Source organism: Dissoconium aciculare, assembly GCF_010015565.1.
Source record: "Dissoconium aciculare CBS 342.82 unplaced genomic scaffold K489scaffold_9, whole genome shotgun sequence".
NCBI lineage: Eukaryota > Fungi > Ascomycota > Dothideomycetes > Mycosphaerellales > Dissoconiaceae > Dissoconium > Dissoconium aciculare.
In genome coordinates, this window is record NW_022984959.1 from 559,079 (window position 1) to 584,602 (window position 25,524).

The 25,524-nt window shown below is 56.7% G+C and overlaps 12 protein-coding genes across 12 annotated transcripts; 8 read left to right on the plus strand and 4 right to left on the minus strand.

Moving 5' to 3' along the window:
• Window positions 1–152: 152 nt before the first annotated feature.
• On the plus strand, window positions 153–671 carry K489DRAFT_372035 (uncharacterized protein; the record flags this gene model as incomplete). Its single annotated transcript, XM_033603295.1, has 1 exon — window positions 153–671. The coding sequence occupies one exon, from the start codon at window positions 153–155 to the stop codon at window positions 669–671; it is 519 nt and encodes a 172-aa protein (XP_033458127.1).
• Window positions 672–1,315: 644 nt separating this feature from the next.
• Window positions 1,316–2,329, plus strand: K489DRAFT_372036 (GrpE-domain-containing protein; the record flags this gene model as incomplete). The annotated part of the gene is made up of 3 exons (XM_033603296.1): window positions 1,316–1,624; window positions 1,756–2,157; window positions 2,297–2,329. 3 exons carry the CDS (start codon window positions 1,316–1,318, stop codon window positions 2,327–2,329), a joined length of 744 nt encoding a protein of 247 aa, XP_033458128.1.
• A 1,218-nt stretch (window positions 2,330–3,547) lies between these two features.
• On the minus strand, window positions 3,548–4,766 carry K489DRAFT_411495 (DUF1751-domain-containing protein; the record flags this gene model as incomplete). The annotated part of the gene is made up of 2 exons (XM_033607810.1): window positions 3,548–4,262; window positions 4,354–4,766. 2 exons carry the CDS (start codon window positions 4,764–4,766, stop codon window positions 3,548–3,550), a joined length of 1,128 nt encoding a protein of 375 aa, XP_033458129.1.
• A 1,289-nt stretch (window positions 4,767–6,055) lies between these two features.
• Window positions 6,056–8,416, plus strand: K489DRAFT_411496 (uncharacterized protein; the record flags this gene model as incomplete). Its single annotated transcript, XM_033607811.1, has 2 exons — window positions 6,056–6,826; window positions 6,887–8,416. 2 exons carry the CDS (start codon window positions 6,056–6,058, stop codon window positions 8,414–8,416), a joined length of 2,301 nt encoding a protein of 766 aa, XP_033458130.1.
• Window positions 8,417–9,387: 971 nt separating this feature from the next.
• Window positions 9,388–11,467, minus strand: K489DRAFT_382133 (uncharacterized protein). Its single transcript, XM_033605302.1, has one exon. It carries the CDS (start codon window positions 11,164–11,166, stop codon window positions 9,442–9,444), a length of 1,725 nt encoding a protein of 574 aa, XP_033458131.1. The 5' UTR covers window positions 11,167–11,467; the 3' UTR covers window positions 9,388–9,441.
• Window positions 11,468–12,238: 771 nt separating this feature from the next.
• K489DRAFT_323023 (alpha/beta-hydrolase) lies at window positions 12,239–13,570 on the plus strand (the record flags this gene model as incomplete). The annotated part of the gene is made up of 4 exons (XM_033601669.1): window positions 12,239–12,823; window positions 12,900–12,927; window positions 12,993–13,199; window positions 13,281–13,570. 4 exons carry the CDS (start codon window positions 12,239–12,241, stop codon window positions 13,568–13,570), a joined length of 1,110 nt encoding a protein of 369 aa, XP_033458132.1.
• A 214-nt stretch (window positions 13,571–13,784) lies between these two features.
• K489DRAFT_265289 (uncharacterized protein) lies at window positions 13,785–14,876 on the minus strand. The gene has a single exon (XM_033600074.1). It carries the CDS (start codon window positions 14,731–14,733, stop codon window positions 14,044–14,046), a length of 690 nt encoding a protein of 229 aa, XP_033458133.1. The 5' UTR covers window positions 14,734–14,876; the 3' UTR covers window positions 13,785–14,043.
• On the plus strand, window positions 14,876–15,695 carry K489DRAFT_265339 (uncharacterized protein). The gene has a single exon (XM_033600075.1). It carries the CDS (start codon window positions 15,019–15,021, stop codon window positions 15,484–15,486), a length of 468 nt encoding a protein of 155 aa, XP_033458134.1. The 5' UTR covers window positions 14,876–15,018; the 3' UTR covers window positions 15,487–15,695.
• On the plus strand, window positions 15,365–15,939 carry K489DRAFT_265345 (uncharacterized protein). The gene has a single exon (XM_033600076.1). It carries the CDS (start codon window positions 15,525–15,527, stop codon window positions 15,861–15,863), a length of 339 nt encoding a protein of 112 aa, XP_033458135.1. The 5' UTR covers window positions 15,365–15,524; the 3' UTR covers window positions 15,864–15,939.
• Window positions 15,940–18,017: 2,078 nt separating this feature from the next.
• On the plus strand, window positions 18,018–20,822 carry K489DRAFT_411499 (uncharacterized protein; the record flags this gene model as incomplete). Its single annotated transcript, XM_033607812.1, has 1 exon — window positions 18,018–20,822. The coding sequence occupies one exon, from the start codon at window positions 18,018–18,020 to the stop codon at window positions 20,820–20,822; it is 2,805 nt and encodes a 934-aa protein (XP_033458136.1).
• A 1,544-nt stretch (window positions 20,823–22,366) lies between these two features.
• Window positions 22,367–23,911, minus strand: K489DRAFT_372043 (uncharacterized protein; the record flags this gene model as incomplete). The annotated part of the gene is made up of 1 exon (XM_033603297.1): window positions 22,367–23,911. The coding sequence occupies one exon, from the start codon at window positions 23,909–23,911 to the stop codon at window positions 22,367–22,369; it is 1,545 nt and encodes a 514-aa protein (XP_033458137.1).
• A 188-nt stretch (window positions 23,912–24,099) lies between these two features.
• K489DRAFT_265366 (uncharacterized protein) lies at window positions 24,100–25,088 on the plus strand. Its single transcript, XM_033600077.1, has one exon. It carries the CDS (start codon window positions 24,289–24,291, stop codon window positions 24,814–24,816), a length of 528 nt encoding a protein of 175 aa, XP_033458138.1. The 5' UTR covers window positions 24,100–24,288; the 3' UTR covers window positions 24,817–25,088.
• The last annotated feature ends 436 nt before the right edge of the window (window positions 25,089–25,524 follow it).

Here is a 25,524-nt window from a genome sequence, read left to right on the forward strand (position 1 = left end):
CTGACAGACTCCCTGATCTACGTACTTATTGAATCAATACACGACTCATTATATGTTATATCGAACAAGCTCATAGCGGGGCGCCTGACGGATCTGGGCAAAATCCACGCAGCATTCACGCCGTGCACCTTCGTCCACAGAAATCGGTCAAGATGCCCAGCACACTTATCCACCCTCCGGCCCAACGCGCGGGGCCGGCTAAAGATTTGGCAGATGTGTTACCATCAACACTTCAGACGCCATCCGGCCTAGCATTGATCGAACTTCAAGGCAAAATCCTCGTCGACGATGCTGACGGTCTCGACGAAGATCTTCAGTCGGCCCTCACGGTCGGCCGGCTCATCTTTCCGGCTGCAAACGACATCACAGACTCCCACTCCTTGGCCGAATGGGACGGCCGCCGCGTCTTCCTCTTCGTCGGCAAACACCAACGTCTCGCCGGAGAAGTAAAGAAACTAGCCAAACCCATCGCTGTGATGCGGCGGCGCGGCAGCATCGTGACTGGTCCTACTTCTAACGATCACGAAATGGGAGGGACGGCGCAGAATCCGACATCATCGCAGGACTTGGAGATTGTAGAGATCATCACGCAGAAGATCTTGTTCGCAAATCGACCCGAGCCGATCGGCGTGGAGCAGGAACAAGACGAGACGGTTCCTGCCAGCGCGTGATTCTTCACTCCGTTGGCCATCTCAATCGGCAATAGTCTGTGACCTTGAAATGCCGGGATTACGAAAGGCAATGAAAGGATACATGAAGTCGTTCTGCCCGGACCACCATCACAGATGAGATACTATTGCTCCACCGTGGCCACGTCGATCATACGCAAACCTGCACTCAAACGATTGTCTCATGGCGTCGTATAGTATGTGGAACACTTCGCGATCGTGTATGATAATTTCTGCTTCTCTGACGCGGCAAGCATGATCGTTGCATGAAGAGGGAGCTCCGAGTGCAATGATAAGAGAACCTATCTGACTGAGAACTGAATCAACATGGCGGCGATGAGTTCCCGCCTGCCCGCCCGGTACATGTCACAACCTGCAAGCAAATGGGCCGATGATGGTCCGGAGTAGACGGTGTTTCTAGAAATACATAGAGCATGGCAGGGCACGCGACTCAGGGTTCTCGGCGGACCTCCGCGCTGCGGCAATGTCCGGGCTGTCCTAATTCGTCTCCAATAACTTTTTATTACATCTTGAAGAGGCGGTATTCTATGATCATTACCTGACGTATTACCAAATCTCTACCGGAGTGCACCCTTGATCCTCGAATCCATTCCATCGCCATCAGCAGTTTATCGCACCGATACAAAATGCTTTCTCAACGTCTCGCACGATCTATCCCGGGCTACACCCGACAGTGTATTTCGCAGTGCAGATCATCGACAGCGCCATTCATCACAGCTTCATCACGAGCCGCGCGACCCGTTGCGACACAAACTTTCGCCGCACGGCGATGGTACTCCTCGGAGAAGATCTCGGAAGATGCCAACAACGAGTCAAATAAAGAGCAGGCAGAGCTGCTTGGTGCAGAGGACAAGGCGAAGCTTGATGCCGCCTCCGCCGAAAACCCATTGCAGAAGGAACTGGATGCGAAAAAGAAGGAGGCTGTAGAGGTTACGGTAAGACAAACCCTTCATCAGCGACGATATATCCTACATCCTGCACCTCCCCTTGCGTCGCGTTGTGAATACCGAGAAGCGCAAAGGATCTATTTGACTGACGAGATGGCTCCGGCATTCACACTTCACAGGACCGACTGAAACGCTCCATCGCGGACTACCGCAACCTCCAAGAGCAAACCAAGCGCGAAGTGCAAGCGGCCAAGGACTTCGCCCTGCAGCGGTTCGCCAAGGAGCTGCTCGACAGCGTCGACAACCTCGACCGCGCACTCAGCACCGTGCCGGCCGACAAGCTCAACAGCGACAACCAGGACCTCGTGAACCTGCACAGCGGTCTCAAGATGACCGAGGACATCCTCATGAAGACGCTGGCGAAGAACGGCCTGCAGCGCTTCGATCCCGCCGAGAACAACGACATGTTCGACCCGAACCGCCACGAGGCTACTTTCCAGACTCCACAACCCGATAAGAAGGATGGATCTGTGTTTTTCACCCAGTCCAAGGGTTTCTTGTACAATGGCCGAGTCATTCGGGTAAGCACATCTATCTCTCCATCCGCGTTTACACGGGAACTTTTCGTTTTCGCAAAACCTCGTCACCGGCAGTCAGAGGCCATTGATTCTCTCCCTGTGTCTTTCCAATAAAACTAATTAACAATGTACACTTCAATAGGCAGCGAAGGTCGGCGTCGTCAAGAACTCGTGAAATCGCAGCAGGTAGAAGCTGGATGAAAGATCTGGAAAAGGGATGATGCCCTACCCAGGTCATCTCCAGTTGCACCTTGCGTGGGCTCATCTCGTCGACGTGTGAAAGCAGAACTCCGTCCTATCGACTTGCATCCGCATGAACACGATTGTATATGGAGAGCGAGCGGAATCATCTCCTTTGCATATGGACAGGGTCTTTCCGGATCTACTCTGGGAGACAGTTCTGGCAGCACGGGAGAACTAAAACAAAGAAAATAGCTTTCGCTTCACACTACTTCGCATCGGGGCGTGAATGAGGACAACGGAGCATGGGGTTGTAAGATTAGAAGTGTAGCAAAATCCTCTCACATCTGGCGCCTGTATATATAGAACATTGTACGAATCGGACTCATACTTGTACATGGAGTACTCTCCCATTCGCGTGCCCGACATGTTCTTTTTCCTCGAGCAGTCGACGCGGTGTCTGGTACATCTCCTAGGCTGTGACATCGGACGCTCTCGAAGCCCTCTCGCGATGTCGTTACAAAGCTGCCTCGACCGCATCCGCGCAACCCCGCGACGACTGCTCATCGACGTCGTCTGGGGCTTTATCCGTTTTCAAAGTGTCGACGAGTGGCGCGCACAGGGATAAAGGAACATCACTGCCCAGCGCGGGCCAGTGACAGAGCCGGACGCGAAAGCCAAATATTTCTCACACTCAATGCCAGGAACTCACGCGACAGAGCTTGGGGGCCCGGCGTGTCCTGCCTACTCATGGCATCCTCCTAGAAGGTTGGAGCTATCCTTAGAGGCTTCCACATGCGCGTGACTCCGCGAGCGCCTCGTCAGAGGCTATCTCCAGGCTGCGCTCGGGTGCGACGTGGCAAGGGTGCGGATGGCGAGACTTGAAATAGACTAGTGTAGCCCTTTTCCCCGAGAAGATTCTTGGAAACGGACGCTCGACCAGAGCGAGGCTGCTTCGCACAGGTGTCAGGCCATCCGGAGAGACGTCCTGGCGAGTGTTCCGCATATTCCGGACCCAGTCGGTCAACGCGAAAGCGTGAAATAAGAGCAGGCACTGGTTCCTCCGCTCCTGATCCGGATCTCCTCGGCTGGTCTGGCAGATCCCCTGGAGTGCCAGGCGACCTTGAGGACGAGGCATGGGCGATCGCTGCTCGGGCAGTCCGAGGTTTTGTCGATGAATGAGTTTTGAAGATCAAAGCCAGTGGCAGGCCCTTCAAGCCTGGGTCTCCTTCGCTGGCGGAGTAGAACCGGCAGTCTCATTCGCAGCTTTAGAACTGGGTTCAGTATTGAGCGAGACTTGGACATTTGTGACGGCGGATCCAGGACCCCGGCCTGACGCGCCAGCGTCGAGACGTTGATTGAGAGCTCGCAAGGCCAGCGCACGACGCCTCTCCGCTTCGGCACGCCGACCGCCACCGCCGCCGCCACCGCCGCCGCGGGAGTCCATAATGTTAGGGAGGCTTCCCGATCGAGATGCCGCGCCCTCATTCCCTGCCTCGATGGCCTCGTCGGAGAATGGCGTGCACAACCGCAGCTGCACCAAGATAGAATAAATCCCGTCACAAACAGGCGATAGATATGGATGCATGGCATCGGGGAAAAAGGCGACGAAGGAGAACGTGTCGCTAGCGTCGCCGACCATGCTCACGCCCTCGCCTCCCGTGGCGGCGCTGGTGATTTCGGAGATTCGGAAGAAGCGCAGGTGGATCCACGAAGTGAGAAAGCCGAACAGCGCCAACCACATGGCGGTATACGTGCCCAAAAGGGGACCCGATATCATATTTGCCAGAACGAAGACGGCCGGGAAGTGCTTGACGCGCATTCGGACCACTCCTTTGAAGAGCGAAACGGTATGTTCGGGGACCAGTTGTTTCAGCGAGACTAAGAATCCGGCTTCGAGGGCGACGAGACCGTTCAGCGGAGTAGGACTATCGGCGCACAGTCAGCATTGAATCCTTTCCACTCAGACAAGCACTCCGCAAGCCGCGAGGCTTCTTGAGGATCAGGGGTTTCTCATACAATTCTGGCGCATATCCCGTCACAGCGTGCCACAGAGCATACAAAGCGAAGGCCGCGACATTCGGGACAACGGCGACAAACACAACGAATTTCGCATATTCGTTACTTCCCCAAGCTCTTTCTAGATATCGGCCGACGAAGTAGATGACGCAGCCGCTGACCGCGAGCGAGACGGCATTGTTCTCGATCAGAGCGCCCGTGAGCAGGGTCCAGGGGTATCGAAAGCTTTTGGTGGGAATGGCGACGAGGTAGGGCACTGCCCAGCGAGGACTGGCGAGATAGCTGGTCGCAGCTAGCGTGCGCTCGAGGGAAGGAGTCCAATTGCGAGAGCGCAAGATGGCGTTGAGAGTGGACAGTCCGAGGACGGTGAGCAGCAGCGCTCGGGTCAAGGGCGGGAGATTGATGCGCGCCATCGATGCCAGTTTCCGATGTCACCTTTTTTTCAAAGGAAACACATGCCCGGACTGTGCTGTACTTCCTGTGCTTGAGGTTGGTGTTGTGAGGATCGTAGAACGGTGGCTTGATGGCAGAAGCGGTTGGAAGGGGCCCAGGAGGAGAATCTGAAGTCGGGGCGGAGCGTGAAATAGCTCGAACGGCCTCTGGAGTAATGCCCGTCGAAGTGGCCGAACTCGAAATCATGCACCTGACCTGGCAACGCGGTGCGACTGTCAAGGTACTGGCTGCGCCGTATTGCAGATGTCTCTGATAGAAGAATATTGCCTAGGTACTGGGTATTCTCGATCACATGGTAACAGATGATCAGCTCAGCTTCACAGTGAACAACGCAACATGGAGCTCCCGCAATTGGTTAGGGTATGCCGATGGCTTCCAAGATTGCAATGATCGTCCCGGCCTCCGCTCGGCCCACCTGCGAGATCTCTGGGGAGTGTAGGGTGCCCAGGTGGTAATCACCGTACCGTCGCAGTGGGGCGGAGCGGAGCGGAGCGAGTTTCCATCTGGTTCATTTACATCTTCACGTGACCAGAAGGCATATTGGAACCACGGACATACTGCACGCAGACACCTATCACATACTCGTTGATGAGGGCGTGCAGGCAGACGAACTCCACCACAAACGGTGACGGCGGAGGCGACGGCCGAGCTTGTGGAAGAGGGAGCCGGCACGATCAATGGATGAACGTTGTTGTTACTAAGCATGCGAGTCAAAACCCTTCCTTCCTAGGTTGGAACCCTTCAGTACCTAGAAAGTCTGTGCTCATCCATCAATCCATCCATCGACACCACCCAGCCAAAACCTCCACCACTACCACCGCCATCACCGCCGCCTCCGCCGCCTTACAATATCACTAATTATAGAGCAATCACCACCGGCGGCCATTATCGTCGCCATCGCCATCGATCGCGTGGCCCAGCAGATTTTCTCGCTGGATGTATGATATCCACAGCGCAACCACCGCCGCCTCATTCTCGTCTCATGTACATTGCCATGCATAGTATCTACAGCTGATCACACTTCTCGCCATCATCTGCAAAGTCGATCGCGCGCGCGTCCCTGTTCAGACTTTTCACTCATCTGCGCAGCTGAGTTCAAAATCCAAAGGAATCGCTCGCAGACTCCTCGAATCACCGCCGCGAGAATTTTTATCGCCATTCTCTTCGTTCCGCCTCTACCCGTACTGGCGATCCTCTTCCTGGCGCTTTCCAACACCGTGGCAGCATTTTTGGATTCGCACATTGCCCCATGGCGGGCTCATTACATTCGGATCACGTCAACTACCTGATCCTGCGCTACCTACAGGAATTTGGGCACGAAAATGCAGCAAACGCCTTCCTACGCGACTGGAATCGGCCGGCTGAATTTTGCCAACCCGAGACATTCCCCTTCGCGCGCGCCGTGCCCCGGAATGAATTGATCTCGGTAATCCAAAATGGCCTATACCTCGACGAGCTCCAGGCGCGCGCCCGAAAGAGCAAGCGCCGCTTCCAGTGGACTCACATTGACGCGCGAAATAGCGTTGAAAGCCCGATTGATGAGAACGAAGAGGGATCGAGGCCATCGTCGCCACGGGAACCAAGGCGAGATCGCCTCACAACAACGAATCGACGGCCTGGGGAATTTCCCGTCCCAGCTCCGAAACGGCCACGGAGAAGTGAAGGCAGCGAAGCACAGGTCAATGGTAGCGACGCGATGGATGTGGATGGCGTGGATGGCGCGTCTGGTGCCGATTTCGAAGAGGACGCGGCCGTCATCTCACCGACGAATGGATCGGACACCGAAGCCGCGGGAATTATGGAAAGGTATGACAGCCTCGACGTCGCTACCCAGACCGAGCTCAAGACCGGCCATAAAACGAGCACGACCTTATGGAAATTAGATCGACCAGGGACCTGCATCCTTCACAGTCAATGGAACCCCAGCACCGCCTCGAGGTACTCCCGCACCCTTCTGACAGTGGGAGAGTCGCTCTGCCGCTATTATCACATCCCTGAGAGCATTGACGAAACGGAAGAGGTACGTGGTTCCGATTTCCAACTCCATGGGGTGCAAATTTCGCGACTGACACGCTTTTAGTTCACGCATATTGACGAGCCGTCTCGACCAGCCGATAGCGTGGTCACCGCCATGACATGGCGACCTGATGGTGACGCGGCAGCATGTGTCCTCGAGCATGTTCCGGAGCGGTCTATTGGCGGTCCGACATCGCAAGTGATCCTCGAACATAGTCCCGGCGGTCACAGCATCTCGTATCAGCTAGGACCCAGTCTATTGCAGCCGCCGGGCGTGATCCTTTGTCTGAAGTACAGCACGAACGGCAAATATCTCCTTGCCGTTCACACCAGTCCGAATAGCGAAAATCGAGGCATGGTCCAAGTATGGGTGACAGCCGACCTCACCTCTGATTCGCCACAGATTCCCTACGGCCCGATTGCATGGCGCGTCTTCGCTAATCAGGTGCTGGACGCGACATGGATCGACAACGACACGTTCATCGTATGTGGCAGTCAACTTTCAGCCGCGTATCGGGTCAATGCGGAGCAGAGCAGCGGCTTGGACACTGGCCTCGATGCTGATTTCACGAGGGTAGCATCGATGCGTGGGTTGACGTCGATCGATGAGGACGTGCTGGAAGGTATTCCCGGGCCATGGGATAAAGTATGCTATGATCAACAACTCGATGTGGCGGCATTTATTTCATCACAACAGAATGCTCGACTGATATTCCGCACGGGGCTCGGAGGACGAAATGCATTATCCACCAACGGCACAACAACAAACACAGATGTGAAGCGTCACTTACGAGAACAGACCTTGGAGCTTGATCCCTCTGACCACATCATCAATTTCGCCTTCCAGCCACACTCGGGGTCACGAGATTTGAGCCAAGACAATAGTATCGACGCCGACGCGGATGCGGATGCGGATGCAGACGCAGATGGAGATGCGATGGAGGTCGAGCGGAGTCCGTCTCAATCTCAGCATGCTCTACTCGCCGTCGCTCTTGGCAGTGGTGCACTACACATTTACCGAATCACCACGGACGCAAACAAAAGCAATATTGCACAGGATACTGCGGGATCTCTCACAATCACCGCTTGTGAGCGTGTCTCAACTCCACGATTGGTCGACGGAAGCCCTGCCTTGACGCTCGCCTGGGCTCCTACAGGTCAGTATCTTGCTGCCGGCAATTCCGACCTCATACAAATCTGGCATAGCAATGCCCTCGCGTCTCCTCGAGGAATTCGTGGCAGCGAAGCTTTATTGACATGGCGAGCGCCTGCCGCAGCCGATGGTGCGCTGCCGTCATCGTCACCCTCTACGTCGACAGCGGTGGCGGGACAGAGCAGCGCGCTGGAATCTGGCATGAAGGCGTCGCTGCCTGTGAATGGGGAGCCTAATGGTGTCTCGGAACACGACCATGCGAAACTTGAATCCGAGCCAAGTCTGAGTTGGAGCGCGGATGGAGAGAGCCTGGCCCTGGCTGCCGACAAACAGGTTAGTTCACATCTCGTCCATGACAAATGCCTACGGTTCTACGATATCCAAAGCTTTGTTCATTTTGACCATGATGGTTCGGTCTCTTTGCAACCGCGAGCGTCGTAACGCAAATGTACGATTCAATTGCTAACGATTATATTGTACCACTAGGTCGCAATTATCAGGTTTCGTCCTCCTCTCCATGCACGTCCGACCAATGGAGCTGCTGTGGCACCACTTGCTCCTAATGGCCACCTCAGCCCGCCCTGAGTCCAGAAAACTCGGATGTCTTCTGAGCAAGACGAGGAGCGGACGGCACAGTCGGCCCTTCGTCACAGCAATTTCGACTCAACCTGCAATACGAACCTCGCTCACGGCTCGGGTCTGCTCCAGGCTTTCAATACGTGACTAGGACGCGGACCATGAAGTCCCATGTCTCTCAGCACACATGACGCTGCCACTGCTCGTGCGAGTCAGAGATGTGCTTTCGAACCCGGCGAACCCCACCTAGCAGACGAGCAACAAAGATCGTAGTGGAAGCTCAGCTTCGGCGACTTTGCTCGTGCATGGGAAGTTCGCATGGGTATGCGTGCAAATATGTGTGTGTGTTTGTGTGTGGGTGCGCGCGCACGCCTCGGCTGGCTCAGCCCTTGTAACAATAGACTTTGCTGGCTTTTTCGGCGATGTTTATCCCTCTCTGCTTGGATACCCCAGCTCTGCGATCCGACTACGACCGGAGTCACATTGTACATCGCCTTCTTTTCCTTTTCGGGCGCAGAAGGAGGATCTGTCTTCACGTTTGAGCTCGAGAGCGCTCAAAACGGCTTCAGTCGGCCTACTTGCCAGCGCCACAAGATTGCCCGCAGCGGTCGCAAAAGTATGCCGGGCCAAAAGGGGGGAAGGTGCATATATAATTACATATATTTGATGCGAAAAGAAATTAATCGAGGTCCTCGGGACCCTTGTGAGCGAGGAAAAGTCCTCCGAGTAAAGGACCACTGTGCCCGAGCGTGTTCCTCACGCATATTTTTCAGAAGTGAGCGCAATGTCATGAGAGTCGATACGCTTATCGTTTTCATACCGGCTCGAATGCATTATGGTGTATCTGCGGCGCACGATCGGTCTGGCGGATGAATTTGCCTTCCTCCATTTCAACCCACACGGGGAGACCTGTATCGGACGGAGCCGTTAGCAGGGATGCGAACCCGGATCAGATCGGAAAGATTGTCAATTTCGGAGACCTTTCTTTGCCTTTGAACGCCCGAAATCCGGGGCGAGGCTTCACAGATTGGGGACGACTTACAGAGCGGGATGAACAGCTCGTCAAGCTCCTCCCGGAAGCTCTCATTCCTCGTATGCTCCTTGTCCCGGCAAATGAAAGTCTTCAGCAGAGGCAGCGGCACGGACGGTCCAGCGCCGCTGCTGCTATCCCGACCTGCCGATGGCGTGGGGACCGCCTGCTGCTGCTGTGTTGGCGGTGGCGGCGCGGCTACAGCATAGGTCGCGAAAACGCTCGTGAGCCAGCGATATCCAGCGAAAAACTCCTGCCAGCAATCTTCCAGCTCCGCGCGGCCGACCCGCGATTTGTCGTTGAGAATGTTGGAGGTCGGGTGTGGTGCCAGCTGCACGTCGAGACTGGTTAGCTGTGGGAGGATTCCGGTGAAGTCGAGGTGGGTGGCGAATGGGAGGATGGCGGTGTAGCTGAAACTTCGGATCGCGTGGAGAGGGTGGAGATTCAACGCAGCGGGGTTGGATGGACCGGGATTTGGGGTTTGGTCCTGGTCGTGATTGGATGGTTGTTGTTGCTGTTGCTGTTCATGGGCATCGGAATTTTCGGCGGCGGCGGCGGCCGAGGCGAGGCAATTCTTGATCGAGTAGATGATCGAGGGCGGTCCACGCTCGAAATACTCATAGGTTCCGTAAGCTCGGAGGAAGGAGCCCTCGTTGAGTCCAAGATGGGTCCAGGGCCGGAGTCGCATAATGCTGGCTTGGGCTATAGTATTTCCGCCAGGTGGCACGTAGCAGAGGTTGTCGAGCTGGAATTCCTCCTCGGTCATCCTTCGTCCCAGTGGCGAGAGGCCGCAACTGCTCCGCCTCCTTGAGTCGGGTGCATCCAGCGGGGAGGAGGTGGCCAGCTCGAGGATGTGAAAATCCATGTCGGAGAACGCCCATTCGCTGGAGAGATCGACGGCGACGTTGGTCAGGTAAGAGAGCTCGACTGGTGGAGCTAGGATAACTATTCGACCAGGATCTACTGCGGACAGTATGCGTTGCCAAAGGACGGCTGAGGCTTTGAAGCGGTCGGCAGCCGCTGGAACGCGATAGAGGTCGCGACGGGGCAGCAGCAGCTTGCCGATTGAGAGGACGAGGCTATCAATGACGAGGTCATGGCGGCGGACGAATTGGGTAAAGTCATTTGAACGATGAAAGAATCGGCTCTCCCAGGTCAGCGCATTGAACGTACCGAGCCTTTCGTTGTTGTTCCATGCATCACTTGTAACCACATCCAGAAGCGAGTCGCTGGCTGGCTGCGAGCGGTGATACGAAGCGATATCTGATTGAGGTGATGTCTGATTCAGGCTTGTCGCCCAGTGTTTGGAAGCGTAGGCGAGACAAGCTGGACAATTCTCCCATTTAGGTCGAGGCAGCGGGTTCAGATGGAGACGGGCATGTCGGAAAAGCACCGGCAGTACGATGCGCCGCCACTGATGCGAGACCAGCGAGATGTTCTTGAGGTTGAGCTGACCCGTGGAGGTCGTCAGCGACAGGCTTGGCTCGTGTCGGTTCTTCTGCTCCGACGGTGGCGCCGAGTCGAGAAGTTGGAAGATGTATAACTGAAGTTCTTCGGGGAGGTGATTGAATGGAACTCGAGCCATGTTTGATTGAAGAGCGACCCGACGACCGCGATCTCGTGACGGCTTCCTGACAATGATCGACAGGGAGGTTCTGGCAATGAGGGCAGTAAGCACGCCGTGCGCTGATGGACAGCTGCCGTGAGATATCAGATCAGATCATAGTCTGCACACTGATTGATCATTGACGGTCGCCCAATTGTACCGAGCTGGCGATGGAAGTTACACGTGTGCGACGACGGTCACTATGACAATGCTGATGCTGTCCTCGATGGTGAGTATGATATTGACGACAGCGGTGCTGATGGCGATGGTGATGATGATGATGCCGACCAATGGACAGGCGATAACTCCCTCGCGCCATCACGAGAAGTAATGGTCTCGATCACAACGTGGATTACGCATTGGAATGCTATTTCCAGAGGTATGGACATATATTTACACTTCCCATCTCGTTTATATTATACATGGTCTTCTCCTGTGCCATCTGCCTGTCTGCTACTGTATAGTCGCCAGGTCGCAGGTCAGCGAAGAAGTCTTTGGAACCGCAATGGACGTGAGGTTAGAACCTCACCCCGATCTGTATGTCCATGATATCATCGTGGAGGGAGCTGGGCAAGTAAGCATACTGTACCACGTCACGTGTGTACAGTACAGATTGTCAGCACTGTGGAGAGACACAACATGCGGTCTTTCAGCATATATGCATATCGATCCTCTATTGTGATTATCCTTCGCGATCAATCATCATTCCGTGCCCATCTTTGATTGTATTACTGAACGAGAAGAGACCCCGCGCCCGCGCAATTGTTTCCTTCCTCCACACAAGCACCACCCGACCGTTGCACGGACCCGACCGTGTGCCGAGACGCCGAAGCCGACTCGATTCTGTCTCTCAGGCCAGGGCATTGCCGATGGCGGAACCGCTCTATACGAGGACCGATGGGCGCTCCTGACAACACACCGCGCCGGCGACAGCTCGATTTAGGCAGATATATGGCATCTCCTCAAAAGGTCGCGCTGCTCAATGCTCGCCTTCATTTCCCTTCAAAAAACATAGAAATAAATAAGAACAATAAGACACAAGACACCCATCATGGCTGAACGACGGGGAGACATCGAGTTGCGCTACAATGCGACAGCCTTGGATTATATCCTCCTGCTGCCTCTGTTCGGGAAAATGTTCCTTGCCGTCGTTGCCCGGCTTCTCATCCGTCCATTCTCCAAGCGTCCCAAACCCCGAACACTGCTCAAGGATGTGGTGTTCACCATCCTCCGCACTTTCCTGGGCGGTGTCAATGTCGCCCAAGATACTTTGTTCTCTATCTCCACCGCCGACGGGTATGCGTCATTCGTGAAGAAAAACAAACTTCCCGCCACCGAGACTGTCCTCGGCTCCGGTCTCAAGGCGTTCTGGTTTGGGCCCAAATCCGCGGACAAGATCGTTCTGTTCTTCCACGGTGGCGGGTACGCAAAGGCGGCCAGCCCGGGACACTTCGCATGGCTGCATGACCTGCAGAAGGACCTCGCCGCCAAGGGCCACAGCGTGAGCGTCTTCTTGCCGGCGTACGAGGTCACGACCGATCGTCCATCGCCCAAGGGGCGTTATCCGATTCAATTACAGCAGGCTGCCGAATCTCTAGCCTGGCTGATCGAAAAGGAGCACAAGAAACCTAGTGACGTATGCCGGCCATTTCACGGACCCTCGCCATATTGGATCGCGTTCGTGTTACCCTGACTGACTCTTTGTCTCATAGATCATCGTCGCTGGCGACTCGGCAGGAGGTACGTCCGAACGATTGCGATCGGGTGTTTTTGGGTGGGAAACATGACTCTGACAAGCCCGGCAGGCCATATGACCATCTCTTTGCTATCTCATCTACTCCACCCGCATCCCGCTGCGACCAAGATCACCCTCGCGGAGCCATTGGCGTCGGCCATCCTCATCTCGCCATGGAACAAGCTGTTCCCCTCGCCGAGCTCCATGGATACTTACAAGCAAACGAGCGACATGATCATCCCGAGCGCCGGCCAGCGATGGTCATCCATGTACCTAGGTAAGTGAAGAAAAGCACAAAAAAAGAGCGACAGATTCCCGAAACGATCCCGATCTGAGAGACTGACAATGTCACCCCCAGGTCTCCAGGAAGAGGACTCCTACAACAACCCGCACATCGCGCCCCCGGAGTGGTTCGGCGGTCTGGAGGGACAAGTCCGCGACGTCCTGGTCTGGGGCGGCGGCGGCGAGGCCATCATCACGACCATTGTGAACTTCTCCGAGAAGCTCAAAACGGCGCACCCGAAGGTCGAACTGGTCGTCCAGCCGGGCGCGGCTCATGATGACCCTATCATTGAGAAACTGTTGGGGTATAAGGAGAAGCATGAGGGGACGAGGGTGATTGAGGCGTGGATCGGTGAGAGACTATAGCGGAGAACAGGGTGGGAGAGGGGTGTTGACGGCGGAATCGAGCAGGGGATTGTTTCGAACGTTGAGAGCTTGGAGGTCAGTTTTTCCGTCTGGTCGTGACGTGTCTGCGTGTGGCTGTGCTTATGGCAAAGTTCCATGATTTTTGGAGTGCACGACATGGAACTGTCTTTTTTCGGATCGAAGCCTGCAAGAATCCGACATGTTTCCACAGCAGTGTTTGGTGACGAGCCGCGTTCGCCTCTCTCTCAACCATCTCACCACCATATGCGTTTGTACTACCCAAACCCTAGCATCAACCCTAGTGTCGGCATTCTACAGCAAGGAGTCATGGGCATTGCCATGTCCCATCTCCATCGCACATGTACAGCCCGCGACCCTCTAGCTTGGCATTCAACGCGGCTGAATGAGACGAGGAGACCGACGACCTTGTCCGGGGCAGATGTGTGTGTGTGTGTGTCCTGCGTGGAAGGACTCTATGGCGTCGTGGAAAAGTGAACGGAAGTTCGTGACATCCGGCAGCGACGACACGAGTCACACGCTGGGACGCTGTCGCGGGCATTTGGTGCGTGTGGCGTTTTCGCATGTACAACAAACATCGCAACCCGGCCCCATGGTGCAGCCACAACGGCGTTGCTAGTAGTCCCTGGCGTACATACTCCAGTGGTTCTGGCGGTCAAATTACAGTATCTGACGACCGGCGTGTGCGTGTGCGTGTCTGGGTATAGGTGTCCATCATCATTCCATGCCAAGGGGGCCACGAGCTCACACAGCCCTACGGATATCATCAAGTGACTCAAGTCAAGGCATCTGAGGCACCGCGTGGCTGCCGAGGCGTCGTTTCCCATCGCAACGATGATAACAATAAGAGATAGATGGAACGGGCACACACGCCAGGACGAAAACCGCAGGAGCCAAGACATCCACCCAGCCCTTTCCGTCTCGCAACAGACGAGCGACTTCCTCACCGACCGGGGTTTCCAACACCGCGACGGCTGACACGCAGTTGCCAGAGGGTTGATGCGCACTTCTCCCGGCCTGTTCGCTCGTTGAGGAGCATTCGGAGTGAGGTCAGAGGAGGCGGGAAGATTGGTTGAGGCATGTGTAGTGGATGGAGCGTACCGTGGGACGGACGCACGCTCGTGGGATTCGTGCGAACCAGTCATCGCTCAACACCCGTCTCTCTCGAAGGGAAAGGAAAAGGGGATGCGAACGGAAGTCGAACGTATGTGATGATGCTGATTCTCGAGTACGGCAGAGAGTACAGGATACAACCATTGATTTGTACAGTAGTACCTGTACACCGATACATGTTGCTGCTGCACCGGAGATCGATATATTAATTACTGTAGATCCATGTATCACCCACTGTACACGCAGCCTACAGAAAGACCAATGAGATGTGATGCGATGAGTCCCGACGTGGTGGAACTCCTCTCCTCTCCTGGCCGATGCGCGCTCCTCCTCCCCGCCTGTGTGGTTTTTTCTTTTCTTGGCTCCACTCTGGCAGTGGTGATCAGCGAGCTTTCGGCAGCCAGCCACCAGCTTTCTCGAAACACGATCCGGGAGTGGGGACTGCAGGGAGGAGGGTCGGGGGTCCATCCTGTGCAGAGCAGTGTGCAGTGATGCATATCTCATCCCCAGAAAGCCACGGGTGTTTTGGCTCTGCGGTAGAGTTTGCGCCCAAGGCAGTGTGGGCTGATCTGGCCGTGCGCACTACTTCCCACAGTACGACGGCTGCTGCCCGCAATGCGTTGGCCGAAAGAAGTCCGAGAGATCCTGGTCCGGGCATGAGAATTTTGACAGGGGGTTCTTCTCTCGCCAAGGTCAGATGCGTGACTGGTGTGCACATGTGTGGTCGACATGCGACGAGGGGATCGACGGGCATCGTGAACAGAGAGGTCGCCTGTGTAGATTAATCTCGGGATGTATATACAGGTAATTATAGAGACGGCAGATGTACATATGTATGTCCCTCTACACAATTATAATATATCGACCAATCTCCGAGTACGAGGAGGAGCAGAAGAGGATAGATGAGAGATATCGTGGAAATCACACACAGTCAGGGCAGAGCGAAGAGGCGCATCATCAGCCCTGCCCTTTCCTGGTCGTAGATGACACGCGCATTAGCGACACGCGCACACACACACACACACACACACACACACACAACGCTGAGCATAAGAAAAAAAAGAGAAGAGAGACGACGAAGAGGGCCAAGAGAAGAAGCAGCAGCAGCAGCAGCAGAAAACCCCCGCAGCAGCAGCACCGGGAGAGCGGCGCAAAAGTCTAAATGATGTGCGCATCCCTGCTCGGTCGTGCCCACACATGCACACCACGCGACGCGGACGGGCGCCCCATCGTCCACTCGATCGACTCTCGACAGGGGTCGGCTGGGGATTTGAGATATTCACGTCGGCCCGGGGTGGCCGGCTGCGGCAGTACCTACATTAGGCGGACGCACCTGCGCACGCACGCACGGCATGTCAGCAGCAGCAGCAGCAGCAGCAGCAGCAGTAGCCACAGTAGTCTGCATGCGGTGTGCGCAAACAGCGGGGCCAGATTCTGTGGTGAGCGAGGATCAGGAGAGAGATGGGAAGAAGAAGAGGAAGAGGAGGTGGAGGAGGAGGAGGAGGGAACGGGATATCTCCTGTGCTCTGCTGTGCTGTGCTGTGCGGTATAATCCTTCTCGTGGATCGACCAGTACACTGTATCACTACACTACACTACTCCAGGACGGCGGGACGGTCGTAAATCCATCACTGTAATGGCAAGTAGCGATATTTGGGGGTCCCATCCGTTGGGCATAACAGCCGTTGGATGTGTGTGTGTGTGTGAGAGTGTGTGTGCGTATGTGTATGGGGTTGCAAGGATGGACCGAGACTCGGGTATATAATATAATCCAGTTGGACCGGCCGTTGAGGCTCTCCATATGCCTAGGTATATATGTAGTCCTGTAGATGGTGAGTGCCGAACGTGTCGGAGAAGTCCAGGTGAAATTCCAAAGGTCGAGCGAATAGAGAGGATCGATGCCGATTCTGCTTGTGCATGTACTGTCTTGTACTGTGCATATCATTATTATCATTCTACATCTCCATTGCGGCATTCCGAGGTGGTGGGTTCCAATCATCAATCGATTCACTCTTCCAGTATCAATTCCAATGAGTGCCTGCCCTCCTCTACAGTCACCACGCCCACCATCGCAGCGTATCGCATCGCATCGTTCCACCCTCAGCACGCTAAAACCCCCCCCTGCGACAGACAGCCCGAGACCATCCAGACTATTATTCCAGATGCTTACCTGCTACGGGTAGGTGGATGGTCATCACGACGGTCCAGTCTTCTCTCACCACCACCACCACCACCGCTTCTACCATCACCACCACTTCTACCATCACCACCGCTAGCAACACCACCACCGCTACCGCTACCGTTAACCATTACGATGATGATGATGATGATGAGGTGGCAGCAGCAGGCGGGGTTTTCGATATATTCCATATACGGCAGCAGCAGCAGCAGTAGTAATAACCAGCAGTAATAATGACAATAACACACACCTACCTACACACATCATGACAGACAGACTTCACTTCGGCATATGCTCGCCCGCTCCCTCGTCGCCGTCCCATATCATACATGCACAACACTACACCACACCACACTTACATTTACACTGACACTTACACTCCACCACCACACACCACCTGCATGCCTAGAGCTAGGCGAGTGTGTCCAGTCGATCCATATCATATACTCGTGATGCTGTACTGTACTGTTGCTATTATACTGCCGTCTATACTCGTGACCCTTCTTCCTCCGCCCTCACCACACACACACACACACTGGACCTCTTTTTTTTCTTCTCCCTCCATCTCCCTCTCCCTCTCCCTCTCGGCATCGTAGAATATCTCAGACATTGTCCCGTCCCGTCGGTGGCTTCGTCCTCGCGGGTTTTGCGTGTGGTCATCGTCGTTTATCGTTGTCCTCGATATCCCTCCTCGTCGACGTACATCCCGGGACCCGTTGTCATTTTTAGACTTCACGCCTGCTGCTCCTGAGTGCGTGTCCCAGCTCGGAGTCCAGCCCTATATACACCCACACCGAGACACACCTTCTGCCTTCCTCGCCTGTACACGCTTGCACTCGAGGCTTCAGGGCGACCCGACGACTGAAGACGAGGATCGCTGCATAGTACGACACCCTGCCGCCGCCTTCTCCTCCGGTGCGCCACTTGCCACGAGCGACTTCTATCACTTTCCTCTTCGACTACACTGCTTCATCCTCGTCATCTGCTTTCCATCCTCGTCCTCTCCCAGCCTGCTGTCCTCCATCCTGAACAGCGGACGCTGCTGCCGTGGCTGCACCGCCCTTTGCGCCATGATCTGAGACATCTCAATTCACTCTCGACAGGAAATTCACTTGACCACAGTCTTCGTCTGCGATCATGGCGAGCCTCGTGTCGCCCACCGAGTCGACCTTCTCCGACCGCAGCTACAACGCGAGCAGCCGACCTCGACACTCTTACAGCCTGTTCCCGACCGTCGAGGCCACTCCACCGACATCGCCGACAATCCTCTCCCAGAAGGCCGCCTTCTCGCGCGCCGCCCTCGAAAGCCATCATCGACGTCGCTCGTCGTCCATGGGCTCGGTGGCACGAGGGAAAACTCCATCGCGGCCGGTTTCGATCAACACCGGCATCGCCCAGACGCTCCTTTCACCGCCCAATGCTGCGGCAGGCACATACACGAGAGATGCCCGCTCGGCAGCGATGTCGACCGTCCACGAGGTTCACTCGCATGCGTCGTCGCCTGTGCAGGATTCCCATCCGAGAGGAAGCGAGGTCCGTGCGGCCGCGATCAGCCGTTGTTCCGAATTCGATAGTGAATCCTCCCAATCTATCGCTCGGACTATTGTCACGTTGGACACATCGGCAGGTACATCATCGTCGCCTTACGACCACGAGAGCGAGCAGAGCTCCGATCGTTTCCTGCAACATGGGGCCGACCTCGATCTGCCTCCCACACCCTCCTTCCAGGCTAATCGCTTTCGCTCCCGGCCCGGGCCCAATCTCAAGATTGCCATTTCGAGACAGGATGGTGGTGATCATGTCGCTCAGGGGAGTCATGTCGATCCGCCCTCTCGACGCTGTCCCTCACCTGCACTAAAGACTGCGAGTCATGCTCCTCTCAGTCGAGCCAGGTCGACATCGTCTCGAAGTGATCGGGAATTTATTGTTGACGACTCCAATCGACCCGCGCATCAACGGAAGAGGAGTCGATCAGCCAAACCACTCCCTTCCATACATCTCTCAGCATCGGGCCAATCCACATTCCCACCGAACTCGTCTGTTGACAGTCTTTATCCGATTCGCGCTGGTTCACTGCCCACCGCGAGCTTCCCGCCACGTCCATCCACTGCGAACCCCGCCATCTCTACGTCGTCTCAGCTCCAGCATACTCCTCGGACGATGCCACCGATCTGGGACAAGCCGTTCGGGATGGCGATGCCAGTCGCTCAAGATCAAATACGAAGCGGCGATGCTGACGCGCCGCGTTCGATCGCACTTCCACCCGGTGTGACCACCAAGCTGAAGGCCAAGACATCGGAGCCGATGCTGTCGTCGTACAATTTCACCTGGAAGACGGTCTCGCCCGAGGAGACACCAGAGTCAGCCAAGTCAGCTGCTCAAGACACTCCCCCGATGTCCAGGTCAGCGTCGAGTTTGGCGAATCGAACCGATCTGCCCGATTCCATCTCACGCGTGCTGGCGGCCAAAGCGCGCATCGCCGCGCTGAACATATCCGACCCAAACATACCTGATCAATCGCCCGCGAAGGAAAACCCTTCTCCCGTCATCGGCGACGCGACAACTCACAGCCGAGCCACCACTCCTGCGTCGCTGCGTCGGAGGCCGTCCATGTCTACCTTTACCGATCCGGCTGCCACCCTCAAGGAGCTGACCGAGCAGACAGAGGCACTGCAGCTCCGATACGCAAGTCTTCGAACGGATCGCCAAGCGTTGTCCGCCAGCATCGTCTGCAAACTACAAGAGATCAAGCCGGGACCGCATTACCACAATCTCCTGTTGGATGAGCAGCTGTCTCTCGCGGCGGTCAGCTCTTCGATGGATATCTGCTTCGCCAAGCTCAAGGCACTTGATTGTCGCAAGGAAGATCTGGTGGCGGCTCTGATCGCTCAAGCGGCCGCTCCCGTCCCACGCAGATATGTCCCGAGCAGTGTGCCTTCTTTGATCTCGAACGCATCGACCAGCTCGCGCAAATATTCCATGGGACCATCCACGGGCCGCCTGACGGGAGAATTCGGGGATCTCGCCAACGGTGTACGGTTGAGACGGCTCCCTTCCTACTACAGCGATTCGGAGACCTCCGAATGCCCGCGTTTGAGCCAGATCCGAAAGCTGTCCATCGGCAGCGACAATGGTCTCGGCTTCGAGGTTCCGGATCGCCTGGTCGTCATCGACGCACCGTCCGAGGGACTACATCGTTCTGGCGATCTCCCGCTCACTCCCGTCCCCGAGAGCATGGCGACCACACCCTCATCCCGTCGTCGACGGAATAGCGCCGGCGAGTCGATCCTCGACGTCGCAGCGTCCTCCCACCGGGGCACTCGACTCAGCTCCGGCGCCACCTCCATCCTCTCGGATGACCTGATGACCGACGAGCCGGCCCCGCCAGCCCGCAAGATCCGCATCAACGCGACCAAGGCCGCCAGGATCATCGAGCACCTCGTGCACTCCGCGAATTCGGATCGCAATGCCGCGGCGATGATCAAGCTCATCGGCGACCACGACAACAGCATCTACCTCAGCGACGACGAAGACCCGACCTCGCCCGCCAGCGCCGATGAACCCACCGACTCCACCAACCTTGCCTCTCTCGACGCCTCCTCCTCCAACATCCCAGCTCCTCCTCCGCCGCCGAGAAAATACGACGCGCCCCTGCCCCAACTGCCCCTGCCGCCCCTCCCCATCGAGCACCTCGTCTCCTGCGTCAAGAAACCCGGCGCATCGCTCGCCCGATCCACCACGAGATCGAGCACCAGCACGGGCGCCGCCAGCAGCACAACAACGGTGGCCCCCCACAGCCACAGCGGCGACAGCAACGGCTTCGCGTCAATCCCCCTCCCTCCCCCTCCCCCTCCCAGTCCTCCGTCGAAGAAAGTCCGCGGGTACTCCACCCAGACGCTCCAGACGATTCAGGTCTACATGGACGAGGACGTGCTCTGTTGAGTGGGAGACGATTGGGGTGTCTTTCTCGCCGGTTTGAGAAGAGAGCGAGCGAGAGCGAGAGAGAGACGGTTTTCCTCCGCTTCCGTCTCCGCCCAACATTCCCGCAACGCACATCCGCCCCGGATCTCTCGTATTTCTGTGTCTTCTTTTGCTTCCTTCGCCCCGGCGGCCAAGGGCCTACATTTCCCAAACCCCATCCCTCAGGTCCCCCTCTCTTTGGGTGGAAGTCCCCGGCTGTTCTCGATTTTTCCGCCGGGCACCAACCACCCTCACTCAGCACACCGCGACCGCCAATTTCCCTTTCCAACTTGTTCCTTTTTTTTCGGCCCCCCCCATCCTTGGGGGAGAAAAGGTTTTCACCTCCCCTGCCTCGAGCACACGCATCCACCCGACCACTTTTGTTCTCCTGCAATTTTTTCTGGCGCCCCTGATCAGCCGGGCTTTCTTCCTTTTTCTTTTCACACCCCCCACTTGTTTCCCTTCGGACCGGGGAATTGTGTTTTTTTGGTTTTTTTGATGACGTTACGACCACCCCCCACCCACCCCCTTTTGATGACCCCCGACGGATCTCCACAAATCGGTTTGTGCTGTACGAATAGGGAATGAAATTTTTCCGCGAAGGAAAAGAGGAAAAAGAAGAAGAAGAAGAAGAAGAAGAGAGAGGAAATGGAATTCTGGAAGCGGAAGGAATCGATTCACCGGAGGAACAACTCCCTTTCCATCCTTTTATATATGTATTCATTCACCCTCTGAGGGGAATCTGGGCGAGATCCATTACATATATAGGAATATATAGGGATATCCAGACTTTCCCGCAAGAGGGGGAAAGAAACCTAGGATCGAGGAATTGGGGAGGAAATCCTCGAATGGAAAAGAAAAAAAGACAACCAACCAGATACCTACCCTTCCCAAGTGCCGGCGTGAGAAACGTGAAAACTTCGTCGACGGCGAGATTTTTTTCCTCGGAGGGAAATCCTCCACGGCTCTCCCTCTCTTCTCTTCTCGGATCATTCTCTCTCCCTCTCCTAGGACTATTATCCCTCTCTCTTCTCGGACATTACCCTCCGACGTAGATCTGTCCTTCCCGTTACGGATTGGAAGCCCCAGGCCGGATCCGGGAGGTGAAACATTCGGCTTTGTTCCTCCAACCAGCCAATAGTGCCAAGTCGGACATGCCCCATGTCCCATGCCCGCCTGCTCCGGACATGCAACGCCTCGGGGACTCCCGTCCGCGCATGTCCGCAACTATGGGGATGGCCAGAGCAGCGGCGAAAGATTCACCCGACGGAGATGGGAAATGAGGGAGGCGAGAAAAGGAATCATCGGTGGACAGAAGCAACGGAAGAGAAAAGAAAAGGAAACGAGACGAAACGAGACGAAACGAGATGGAAAGACAACCAACCAAGAATGAGAATCATTTGGAAAGATGAAGAGATGAAGAGATGGCCGAAAACGCTAAAACGACGACGACGACGAGAAGAAAGAAAATCGCTATGCCGTTTCGCCCCCAACTCCCGATTTCTCTCTTCTGTCCCCCCCCCAATTCATCCCCCCTCCTCCTTCCGCCTCGACGTGTTCTTCGCCGCCGCATCGCCCCCGACGCCGCCGCCGGAACTCGAGTGCGACGAGGACAGGGCGCCGCCCAGCCTCAGGACCCTGCCGACCGCGGCCTTGACGCCGTGCCTCAAACCCTCGGGCTCCCTGTCGGCGGGGGCGGCGGGATCCCTCCTCCTGCTGGCCGGGGGCCTGGCGTTCGAGACCGCCGCCGCCGCCGTTTTCTTCCGGCCGAGGGACTTCTCCGCGGCGAGCCCCGCGGAGGGCTTCGGCGGCCACTCGTCGTCGGCCTTCCAGCCGGCGACTAGCGCGGCCAGCAGCGTGCGCAGGTTGATGGGCACGCTGGGCGTGCGCGCCTGCAGGATGATCTTGCTGTAGATCTCCGGGTAGCTCTGCGGCGTGATGCGCGCGCGGATCGGGTGGCTGGCCGGGAGGAGCGGGGGCGCGAGCGGGAGGAGGAGGGAGGAGGGGTGGGAGGATATGGGGGTGGGAGGTGGCGGCGATGAGGAGGAGGAGGAGGACGGTTGTGGGTTCGGTGGCGGCGGAGGTTGTGATGACGTGGGGATCGCGGGGACTGCTGCGTTCTCGGGGACGGATGTTCCTCTCGAAACGGTCGGCGTGACCGTCGTCGTCGTCGTCGCGGTGGTGCTGCTGCCTTTCGGCGCCACGGTCGCGGGCGGGACGTCGGAGAGGCTGGGTTCGGGCGTCGTCGCCGAGGGGGAGCCGGGGGTGTTCGGCGACGACGAGACGGACGTGCGCGGCGTCGAGCCCTCCGACTCTGCGTCGGCGAGGGAGGTGGAGGTGCTGGTGGCCGGGCGATCGGGATCGGCGTCCGCGGCGGCGGCTTTCCGCTTCTGCAGCGCGAGGACGGCGTCGGCGTCGCGCGCGCCGCACCATTCGTCCCGCCGGCGCAGCCAATGGGCCAGACCGTCGTTCCACCCCGACTCCTCGGCCAGGCGAGTCTGGCGTCTCCGCTTCGTGGCCTGGCGCCGGGCGGCGACCTCGGCGCCGACGCTGTCGGGCCCGTCGAAGCGGAAGGGTTTGCCTTTTGGACCGGCGGTCTTGCCGCCGGATGGGCGCCCCAGTTCCATCCTCTGCGACAGGCGGAAGGATTCCAGGATGACGGTTTCGGCGGTGACTTCCTCCTCCTCATCGCTGCTCTCCGACATGGAGGAGTATTCCCGATCGCGCCACTCCGTCGGGTCGAAGGTCAGCCCGAGGACTCCCCCGGGAGGATGCGGTGATGACGGTTCGCCATCGCCGCCGCCGCCGCCGACGCTGGTGGTGGTGGAATGGAACCGGAAGCCGGCGATCGGTTCGCGAACGTCCTGCACCAGCGATGCGGCAGTGGTGGTGGTCGGCCGGCTGTCGTCGACGACGGGCGGTCGGATCCCGCTGGAGCGATGTTGCGGCAGTGGACCGTATTCCCAATCGCAGCGGATCCTCTCTTTCAGGATGCGCTTGGCCTCGCGCACTTCGGCCTGCTGCTCCTGGCTGCGGCCATGGGTCCCGGCGATGTTGAGGTGGATGGCCATTGTGTGTTTTTTTTATTCTTCTTCTTCTTCTTCTTCCTCTCGGCGGGTCTGTCGCGTGCGCCGCCCACCTGTCTGCGGCGCTCTGAAGCGGTGGTTCCGTGGGTGGCTGTTTCACGCCCCGGACCACCGGGTGGGCGTGGGGAGTTTTCCGCTCGAGGAAGTGGGTGGGATCGTCACCGTTTACGCCCCACCGTTGGGCGCGCGCGAGAGAGGGAGAGGGAGGCTCCTGCTGGATAGAGGTGAGGAGGAACAGCGGGAGGATCGGTCAGATACTGGGAGGAGCAGGAAGACGAGTGCTCGGGAGAGATTGGGTTGAGAGTCAGGACAGCGCGCGCGAGTGTGTGTATGTGTATGTGTGTGTAAAGTGAACACAGCACATGGGTAACGTGAGACCTTTCTCGATGGGAATTCGTGGGCGTGCACGTGATCGATTCCCTCCGTCCCTCTCTCCCTCAGTCCGGCAGTGGAAAGTTCCGTCGGGCAATGATCAACGCCCTGGGCGAGAGAGAGAGCGAGACTCACGACAGCAATTACGCACGCACACACGCCCACACACACGCCCACACACATATACGGCGCACGCGATAAATCATCAATTCCCACAGCGAAGGGCTCACTCCTTCCTGGCAGGCAGGGCTGGATTAAACTTTCTCCGTCGGGCATCTGTTATTATTATTATTACTACTATTGTTATTATGCTACAGTACTCTCTGTATGAATCATGCTGTTGTTACTCCGATCACACCTTATATTCCTACAATAATAATGATTGTAATAAAGTAACAAGTAACCACAACACCGAAAAGTCGAGACGAGACGGGAACGAGCCTTCCTTTCTCTCCCCCCTCCACCGGGGCACCCGGCGAGCCTGGATCGTCATGTCTCGCTGCACTGGTCTCCGATGACGATCACGGTTCCGTGTCATGGTTACTGTGCAGGCAGGCAGGGCGTGTGTGTTGTGTCCGGGGTATACACATCCACATGCACGTCATGGGGTGCAAACGTGATGGAAGGGGATCTAGCAGGGATCTAGCGAGGATCATCAAAAGGGCGGGTTTCCGACGGATGTTCGTGCGGAAGGTTGTCGCGTTGGGATTTACGTATTGGCTAGTTTCTCGAGTAGTTGAGAGAGAGAGACAGAGAGAGAGAACCCCTTTTTGGGAGATTGTAGAATAGGATGGGGGTTTTGTTTTGTGTTTTGTAGCAGCAGCAGCAGCAGCAGCAGCAGCAGCAGTAGTATATCTACAGTCGGCGGGTAAAATAAATAAATCGAAACCCGAGATCGAAGAGGGGAGGGAGAGAGGGGCGATCGAGGAGGAAGAGATGGGTGGGTGCGTGATGTTCATCCCTTGACTTTTTCGAAGATGCGACTTTCTCCTATCGTGCCACGCCGGGGAGGAGATGAGATGAGATGTGGAGGGGACATCGCATCGTTTTCCACACGCGGTTTCACCGTCGGCGGTTCAGCGTCTGCAGTTTGGGGGGTTTCACACCTTCCTCGTCTTCTTCTTCTTCTTCATCAACAGACTCCGCGCCGTCGTCGCCGTCGCTGCCGTCCTCCTCGGACCCGTCGTCGCCTTCATCGTCGGACGTCTCGTCGGCTTCGACGTCGA